Source organism: Cryptomeria japonica, chromosome 7 (genome assembly GCF_030272615.1).
Source record: "Cryptomeria japonica chromosome 7, Sugi_1.0, whole genome shotgun sequence".
Classification (NCBI taxonomy): Eukaryota; Viridiplantae; Streptophyta; class Pinopsida; order Cupressales; family Cupressaceae; genus Cryptomeria; species Cryptomeria japonica.
The window spans coordinates 802,766,306-802,776,716 of NC_081411.1; the positions used below are offsets into that span (position 1 = coordinate 802,766,306).

Here is a 10,411-nt window from a genome sequence, read left to right on the forward strand (position 1 = left end):
TGCATACCGCCAAATAGAACGACCCTCTTTCGATTGGGACGGGTAAACATGGCGGATGCTTGTCGATCACTTCGTCATTTCCATCAACTACATGAAGAGTTTTGTATATCTGTGGATAGTTTTAACTCAACGTCGCTGTCGTCTCTTTCTTCTCCGAATGTTTAGGGTACGGATCAGCATGTTTAGATAAGTGGTCAATTCACATTTATAAACATAACAGAGGTCATAAGAAATTCTTTGCAACTACTACATGCTTGCAAAGTTAGCTTGCATGACTACTGACCCTTCTCCCATAGTATAAAAAGGTAAATGAAGAGATCGGTAATTAAAATTATTTGTAGATTATTGTAAATTAAACATTCACATTTCAAAAATTAAAGTTTCAATTGTGGAATAATTATACAAAATTTATTATTACAAATAGTAAGTAGCGTGTTATATAATTAATAATATTATATATTTGTATATGATAAGTTTTAAAATAATATTAAATTTATATGTTTTATTTCTATTTTTTTATTTTTGATAAAAAATATATAAAAATTTAGTAAATTGAGTAATGCATTAATTCAATATAGATAATATTTATGTCTAAGAAATCTTAAAATATGATTTTTAGATTTGTAATGGTAAATGTTATATATCTAGGTCCTTTTGTTTTATTATGTAGTCTTGGTTTTATTTAGTTATAATAAATGTAATAATTATTTGAAATGGTGGGGAAAAGAAGTCTTAGCTTAAAAATATAAACTAATAACTTAGGTGATCACTATTTCCATTTGTTTCATTAAGAAGGGGTCCTCAACAAGATTACATTTCAATCTTAAGGGAGTGATAGATGTTATTCTAATTATTCTCCTCTTTCTTGTTGTTTGTTTGTGACTAGGTTAAGAATTAGGTGAAATCATAGGAAATTGACAATATTCAGCATAAACATAAAAATGCATAATTGAAATTCAATAGAGAAAGGTAAATCTAGAATTAAGACACAAAAAATAGCCTATCACTAAAGTTTGGACCTAAAAAGATTTAAAATTAGTTCCTAAAATGGGGTTTCATATTGGTAGTTTGGGTGAGTTAAACTATTTTCTTGGTTTAAAATTTTGGAGGCTACATGATGGATTGTTCAGCACATAACTAAGAAATACTTTAGATCATTTGAAAAAAAATAATATGCTTGAATGAAATCCAATCTCTACCCTCTTTCATATTAGAATCAAGCTTAGTAAAGGTTATATTTCAAAGAGGGTAGATACCTCTTTATACAAATAAATGATAGGTAGCCTGGTTTATACAACTCATTTTTGACCAAAAATTTGTCTTTTAGTCAATCTAGTATCTAGATTAATGTAAGAACCTAAAGAAATCTATTACATTGTTGCAAAGAAATTTTCGAGACATTCATGAAAAAATACACTATGACTACAAGTCCTCAATCTCCTTTGTTGGATTTAAAGATTTAGTTTGTGGTAGCGATATAGATGATCCAAAGCTGACTAATGGTTATGTTATCTAGCTTTCATTAGAACTATTACATAAAATAAAAGAAAAAAATTATATCATCATCCTCATGTGAAGAAAAAATATAGCAACAAAAGAAGTATGAATGAAAGAAATTTGGATTCAAAATCCTATTATTTAAGCTTTGTCTTACATAATGTTTAGCTACTACTTTGCATTGCGACAATTTGAGTACCATATATGTTGCAAACAATCCATTTTTCCATTTTAAAATAAAGAAAATTGGAATTATGTTTAGTACATTTAGAATCGAGTTAAAGCCATATTGTCAATATATAATTTGGTCAAAATAAAGATTACAAAGTTAATATGCCTATTTAGTGTATGATTGAAGTTAAATTCTTGGAATCATGAGGAACCTTTAGCAAACTAGAGGTCAACATTATTTGGGACTATTGGTATAATGTTTCCCTCTCATTTGTATCTTCTTTGAATTATTTGTATCGCTCTTAATGGTGATTTTTTAGGAAAAATAAGATTGTATATATTATTTCATATAATAGTCCAAAGAAGACAAAACTAAATAAGATAAAAACAACTTAGAAAGTAGAATATTCAAGATTGAAGAATACTCTAGAAAATAAGAGTATTCAAAGTTTATCTTGTTTGATTAAACTTGAAATATATAACCATACAAAGTAGTACATTACATCGTATTGAATGCAATATAAACTAAATTAATATAACTAATTTCTTTAATCAAGTAACTTTACTTTATATCTTATTTTACACTATTTTACATCTTTATTGTCTTTCTAAATATTTCTTTAAATCTATTTCTCTTACACTTAAATTAATGTTACAATAATTGAACATTATCTGTTAAAATTCATAATTAATTGTAAAATAATATGTATACAATGAACCAAAGTAGCAATAATTGAACTTAAACCATTTTAAATATAGCATAATTTTTAAATTAGGTGAAACGTACGTACACTTCGAAAGTGTCATCACAATTGATTCCCTACTTCTGGATGTGAATGGAATTGCGGGGACCAAAATGGAGAGACAGTATAGGCCACAGTGGCATTAAAGGAGAATCGACGAATAATATTCTGAACCTAGTACTTCTTGTCGTTTAGGTACAAAGAATCTCTGAAACTCTCCACACTAATGATTCTCTTATCTTTCCCCTAGTGTCTATATAGCAATCACTTGGAGCTTTGGTTCCCGCAAGCCGCACCTTCGAAAAGATTAAGGAGGTGGGTAGGCCTAATATAGGAATATCATGGCTTCTTCTGCGCATTACAGACTATTGGATTCAGTGCTTCTTCAGAAGCCGGGCAAAACCTGTCCATGGGCTTCGACAGCAGTTTTCAAACACACTGCTCAATTTGCATTCAGACGAAGTAAGCATGATGAAATACGTTTCTACTTTAGCTTTAATGGCTTATTGTTTTTCTCTTTACGAATTGATTTTAATGATTCTGGCATTGGATACACTCAGATTGTTGCGAAAGGAAAGGTGTTCTTCTTACAATTGCAAAAGCAGCAGCTCGAGGTAACTCTCTTGTTGTGAGTACATCAGAACGATCATTTCTATGGATCTTCTGATAAACTCGAATTGGGTTATATGAATCTACCTTATTTTTAAGGCGTTTTATGAGGTTAGAGGATGCTAATGACTTAATCTATTGTGGATTCAATTAATTAATCTGATGGGTTGAACGTCTAAAATCAGTTGAAGTTAAACAAAATGCATTTGAAATCAATCTCCACCCAATTGCTGGAAAGGTCGAGATCGAGGAGAGGCCACAGCTTGAGGTGATTCTGTATTTTTCCTATAAAATCTTAATGGGATTAAGGAATTGAATCAGTTTTTACAGTTGTGATGTGTTTAATATGTACAGCTGGGTAAGGAGGCTATTGGAATGGAAAGGGCTATAGAGACGATTAAAAACATGTTTCGATCAATAGAAGACGGTGAAACTTCCGTTTCACCATATGACACTGCATGGGTGGCACGAGTTCGAGCTTTAGATGGCTCTGGAGAGCCCCAGTTTCCTTCTTGTTTGGAATGGATTATTCATAATCAGCTTGCAGACGGTTCATGGGGAGATTCTCAGCTATTTCATGTCCGTGAGAGAGTTCTCAACACGCTCGGTTGCGTCATTGCTCTTAAAACTTGGAACGTAGCTCCTGGAGGCATCAAAAAAGGTATATAGTTTAGTTTGTTGGTATAACTTTGTGTTTGAAACCAGAAAAGCTTCATAATTTCTTTAGTACATACAGGATTACGTTTTCTTCAGGGGCATATTCCAAAGATAAATGCCGGAGATTGCGTTTACAGTCTGATTGGCTTCGAGATCATCTTTCCTACTTTGATGGAAGATGCTAAAGTCATGAAGTTAGACCTTCCTTACGATGATGATCTCCTGCAAAAAATCTACGACGAAAGGACCTTGAAATTGAAAAGGTAATTAACTGTTGGTAACTGACGATTACATCCGCCAGTGCTACGTTTCATCTCCTGTTTCTAAATTGTATCACAACTAAGTTCTTATGCCAAGTTTCTTTTTCTTATAGAATAAACTCATTTTATGTCTTTCTGTTATAAAACCATTGTATTGAGAGCTGTTATTATGCTGCTCAGTTTATGAGCGGCAATACATTGTGTTCTAAGTTAATTTTTCTGTGTATGCAAAAGTATCTCTGCTATGCAAGTGTTTACTATTTCTTTTTGTGGATATATTTCTGTTATCATTATCTGTAACTGTTTTAAATTCTTCAATAACTAGTCCTTGTAGAATTTAGTTATGTTTTTATTTGATTAGATGATTCATGTTAAATCAAGTCTTATCTAAGAAAAAAATGATTTCTGGTGAAGCTCCTAAAATGTGTTGTTAAAACCCAACTATTGATAGAATGTTGAACTTGATTCGTTAAAAGTGGATTCTGTGAGTAATGCAGAATACCAATGGACATTCTGCACAAGTCTCCAACGACATTGCTACATTCTCTTGAAGGGTTGCGTGATATGGTAGATTGGGATAAGCTTCGGAAGTTGCAATTGAAGGACGGATCATTTCTATTCTCGCCAGCTTCTACAGCATGTGCTCTTATACAAACTAGTGATGTTAACTGTGCTCGGTACCTTGACAAAATTACAAACAAACACAATGGAGGAGGTAATTAATTTCATTTCTGGTTCACGTACATATGATCTTAAGGTGGAAATAGAACTGATAAAAATTACAGCACATTGTAGAAAATGTGAAGCGTATGTGCTCTGTTTTCTACAAAATACTGTTTTACTTTTACAAAAAGAAATGTTGTTGCAATGTAAAGGATGTGCAATATAACATATTACAAACAAAATAAATTATTATATTGATGAGACTATAATCATTTAGATACTTTTTCTATTAACATCCTATTTAACAATATTAACATTATTGCATTTGTCAAAATAGATTTGTAATGTTTAATCTTAGTACAAGTGCAAAGGTCTTATTGTAATCAATTTAACTTGTTCCAAATAGTCTTTAGTTAAGAAATGTAGGAGTTAAAAATTATCTTAACATGCAAAACTACATTCAAAAGCACAAGAAATCTTCTACAAGAGAGTATGCATGAAATGAGCTTGCTTGATATTAAGACCTATGAGATATTTTAAAAAGTGTTTATGAGGTTTTCTTAGATAGGAAAGGTGGGTGATAGTATTCAACAAGATGTTGACATGTGTCTTAATCCTATGTTATGTGACGACAACTTAAAACAGCTATTAAAGGACCTAGAACATAAGAAGTGAATGTGATACATGACCCCATTTAAAACTAACTTCTAGAAATAACACCTAGCACCTAAGTTAACTTGTGAATAGGTCCACACTATGAATTAGTTAAGACATATCCTTATTCACACTAACATGAAGACCTTTGAAATGAGTTCTAAGTTGTTACAATAGTCTTTAGCTAAGAATTCTAGCTCTGTATTTGCCAATTTAATCATTTATATTGCATTGCATAAGAAATCTATTTGACTATAAAACCATATTTCTTCTTGTTAGAATGTCTATAAGATCTCGAGTCCCATTTTTGTTGAATTGTTTGAATCTCATCATTGATCATTTTTAATCAATTGTCATTCTTAATTAGATCTATATACCAAATAAGATTAGCTTCTTCCAATAATATTATAGTAAATTAACTTTAAATAGATTTTAAAAATGACATAATCATTAAATTACTATGTTCAAAGCCAAATTTACCTAAATGAAAATTAAGTAGGCCTAAAATAGAATTAATAGCCTTTAGATTAGATATCAAGGACATGTAAATTAAAACTAGTTATATAAATGATCATGGATTCTCTTCAGTATATTTATAAATCTAAAAGGTATAATAGAAACACTAAGCTGAAATAAATGATTCAATTGAAAGTATATCAAATTAGCCTCTTGTTGACAATACCATATTTAGAATTTCAAGTAGTTATGCTCCTTCTCTTTTAACATCACCTAGTAAAAAGGAACCACATAAATTAGAAGTTAGACTAGCAAAATAGTCAACAATAAAATATAATCATATGATCTAGACTAAACAATGCTAGACTTAACTCTTTTGAATGTTAGACTCTTAAATTTGGCATCTAAATAGGATGCAAACTTAGGAAGGTCATTCTTGATACCTTACCATGAAAAGCCATATTCTACGTCCATAGACCTAGTAGAAGGTAGGAGGCCCACACAAAGGGCCTAACCATGGGATTGTCACAACCTTCTTATTGTTTTAACTTATAAAATATATATTTCTTTTTTAATATCATGAGATAACCCAATGAGACCCAACCCAGCGATGCAACCCAACCACACCTTGCCTTGGTCTTAATTTTTGTCGAGTTTTGAGGTATGGAGGGGGCTACTAGAGGCGAGAATACCTTGATGAATGATAGAGTGCGCTCAAGCAATCCAACTATTGGCTAAACCCAGTGAGGAAGAGTTGAACCTTGGACCTACATGGGAAGAATGCAAAGGCTTGACACAACCTTACCGATCATTTAAACTATAGGACAAAGCACCTATTTAAATAAAATGGGGATAACTTGGCCAATATAAAAAGCTTTATGGTTTAAATTAAGGATGTAGGTACTATAGGCAATAAGCCCTGCCATTTCTCCAAGGTTCTCCCCAAGGTAAAGCATATTTCATTGTTAGCATGATAGAGACGAATCCATGGGGTTTGAACCTAGATTGTAGGCACTATAGGGAAGAAGTCACATCATTTCACCAAAGGGTCATCGCCTTAAAAATGTATGGTTTGAACCAAGGATGTAGGCATTATAGGCAAGAAGCTCCACTATTTCTCTAATGTTCTCCCCAAGGTAAAGCATGCTCCATTGATAACATAGTAAAGAAAAACTCTTAACTCCTAAAATATTAATCTATCATATACCTTGTATAAACAGTATGACTTTTACATCAGTCTTTTTATTCTCCTTAAGAATCTTTTTCTCTACTTTTTTCAAAGTATTTGTATCTTTTCAATTAACTAATTCAAGGGAGTTATTATCTAGTAAATCTCATGCATCTTGTGAATAGAATAGACATTATCTTCATCCATCAATAATCATAATCCTTTTAATTAAACATTAAAATATAACACTAAGAGAGGTTGTTGCTCACATCAGCTATGGTTGGTCAATCCATTAAACTAAAAATATATTATATTATTACACTACTAAAAATGTTAGGTATATGTGATTATTTTTATATAAATTACGATTAAATGTTTGATAGGAAAACTATTGTGTAATACAAAAGATACACACAAATTAAACTATATTGATGAAAATATATTATTGTATACAAAATTATATTCTAGTTTTTTTTTCTTAAAACTATTGGTACTTTGACTTGTTTTTTTAATTTGATTTCAACAACAAAATGCATATAAACTGAAATTTAATTCAAACATTTGTTTGAATAAAGTAAAACTTAAGTAATTTGTTTGCTTCTTAAGGAAGGCAAAGTAATCTAGATATTACTTAACTTTATCTAGGGAATACTACTCACAATCAATAAATTTCTTGTATGAAGTAGATTGAGATATCTATTAGGTAAAACTAGGCCTATATTTCTAATAATGGGGTTGTGACATATATTTGTAATCAGCGCCCAATACATATCCTGTGGATTTATTTGAGCATTTATGGATGGTGGATCGCTTAGAACGCCTCGGGATTGCTCGATATTTTGGAAAAGAGATCACAAACAATCTTGACTACGTATATAGGTGACTTAGGCAATTTTTTATTATCCTTAATAATTTTCATTTTGAAACATTCTGATATACACAATTCTAGACTCAAAATTTCTTTATTCTTTATAATCCAGATATTGGACAAATGAAGGTATTGGGTGGGCAAGGGATTCTTCAGTTCAAGATGTAGATGACACATCCATGGCTTTCAGACTCCTTCGATTACATGGATTTGATGTATCTAGTGGTTAGCTTTACATACTCTTTGAGAACAATTCAAGTTGTGTTTCTAATGTGTTACTTGATTAACAATTCACATAATCCTTCATATTTTGATATTGCAGAAGTATTTTCTCATTTTAAACAAGGTGATCAGTTCATTTGTTTTAAAGGGCAAGCAAGCCAAGCTGTAACAGGAATATATAACTTATATAGGGCCTCTCAAGTTCTTTTTCCTGGTGAATCTATACTACAAGAGGCCCAAACATTTTCTAAGAATTTCCTAGAGGACAAGAGAGCCAAAAACCAGATCAATGACAAATGGATCATCTCCAAGGGTTTAGTGGGCGAGGTAATGAGCAAATTTTGGATGCTTCCTTAAAAATTCTTTCCTTTTTGTTTACAATGTTTTGTATGCCCTTTGTTTTGCTTCCCAATTTTTTGACGTCGTGGTGATCAACATCAGGTTAAGTACGCTCTTGATTTTCCATGGTATGCCAGTCAACCCCGGATTGAGACGAGAATGTACATTGAACAGTACGGGACGGATGATATTTGGATTGGAAAGTCGCTTTACAGGTAAACAAACTACGAAACCTCGTATAAGTAATATTGACAAACCCTCGTTTATGATTTATGATTTGTGTTTGGTTTATGATGTGTGTTTGGACATTATAGAATGCCGTTGGTGAACAACAACACGTACATCGACCTGGCTAGGGCGGACTTCAATTTGTGCCAATCTATCCACAGGAAAGAACTAGACGCAATTACTAGGTAGAGGGTTTAACTCCTGTATTTTATCAGGAATCTCGTGAGTGTGAATAACACTGAAGTTTTTATTACTGGCTAAAGACTGTCATTCTCTCTGTTTTCATTACTGCAGATGGTCCGAAGAAAACCGGTTTGATGAGCTGGGTTTAGTGAAGGATTCAATCGTAAGATTATATTTCTTACCTGCAGTAGCTCTATTTGAACCAGACATGGCTGGTTCTAGGCTTGCGTGGGCACACTCTTCCATACTTATGAGTGGAGTGAGAAATGTTTTTTCACGGTGGCATTCAACCCCGTATAAGAAACGCCAATTTGTGGATGCGTTTGGGAGGTGAATCTACAAATTTTAAATATTATCTGCTAGTGTGGAAGAAATTACATTGTCCAATAGAATGTTGGAAATGCAACCCCAGTGTGAGGTTTAACTACAATTTTCGAGTTGTGCAGATGGGGTGTTAGAGCAACGCAAAAAGATATTCCAGAATCTGCAACACGTCTTTTGACGTGTATGTTTCGGACGATCAACATGTTGTCTGTGGATGGTAGCTTGGCCCAGGGTCGGGACATCAGCGGCATTCTAAAACACGCTGTAATTGCATACAAAACCGAGTAATTTTTTCTAGTTACAGTCATATTATTAACTAACAAAATCACCACTAACCAAATCTCGTTGCATTGCAGTGGCAGACGTGGCTGACAGAAGAGGCGGACAAAGGAGAAGAAGGTGAGGATGTTAACGTCGTTCCAGAAGCTGAGGTCATTGTGTTGTCAGCATCATTCTTGGGCACAGAAGTGATCTCCAGGGATTCGATCTGCCGACACGACTTCACTCAAACAATAAAACAGACAAATACGGTTTGCTCCTTTCTGCGGGCAGCCACTAATTTCAAGGTGCATTTTTCGATCTCATATAATCCAAGAAATAGTACGATTTTATACCAAGTTTTCTTTCTCTGTCACTTTTCTAAGGACAATTTCCTTTCAGGAGAAGAGTTTATGTGACCCTCATGTGTCGATTACTGCGGAAGAAGACAAGCTCAAACATCTAAAACACAGAGCTGATGAAGCAATGAGGGAGCTGGTTTGGGCAGTACATGAGGGGCACAGAGGAGTTCCAAGTATAGTTAAACGCGTGTGTCTGAATGTGAGCAAGAGCTTCTATTATGCCGCACATTGCAGCAATAAGGAGATGGACGATCACGTGGAGATGGTACTATTCCAGCCTGTGGAGTAATGCATACAACCAAATAGAACGACCCTGTTTGGACTGGGACGGGTAAACGTGGCGGCCGCTTGTCGATCTCTTCGTCGTTTCAATCACCTACAAAAAGAGTTTTGTATGTCTGTGGAATAGTTTTAACCCAGCGTCGGTGTCGTCTCTTACTTATCCGAATGCTGAGGATCAACATGTTTAGTCTATATTTGTCCTCGTTATTGTACATGCAAACCAGCAAAGATGCCCGTGTCAACATGTGTTGTCTTTAATAAGTCTGTCAAACATTCCATCAAGGTGGAGACAAAAAGAAAAAAAACAAATTGTCAAGATATTTTTGATATTTTTTTGGACACTTGTATTTTTGTACATTTGAGTTGGTCTAATGATGGAAAATTTGTATTCTTAAAAGAAAGGTCACATGTTCAAATCTTGCAAAAGGTATAGGTATGTACAACTCATTTGTAACAAAATAAGGTTT

The 10,411-nt window shown here is 33.1% G+C and overlaps 1 protein-coding gene across 1 annotated transcript; it reads left to right on the forward strand.

Annotated features, from left to right (window-relative positions):
• Positions 1-2,752: 2,752 nt before the first annotated feature.
• On the forward strand, positions 2,753-10,166 carry LOC131057616 (ent-copalyl diphosphate synthase 1). Its single transcript, XM_057991767.2, has 15 exons — positions 2,753-2,873; positions 2,972-3,025; positions 3,206-3,288; positions 3,375-3,681; positions 3,757-3,940; positions 4,435-4,652; positions 7,637-7,757; positions 7,859-7,971; positions 8,069-8,295; positions 8,410-8,522; positions 8,622-8,720; positions 8,830-9,048; positions 9,165-9,306; positions 9,399-9,608; positions 9,703-10,166. The coding sequence occupies exons 1-15, from the start codon at positions 2,753-2,755 to the stop codon at positions 9,949-9,951; spliced, it is 2,460 nt and encodes an 819-aa protein (XP_057847750.1). The 3' UTR covers positions 9,952-10,166.
• The last annotated feature ends 245 nt before the right edge of the window (positions 10,167-10,411 follow it).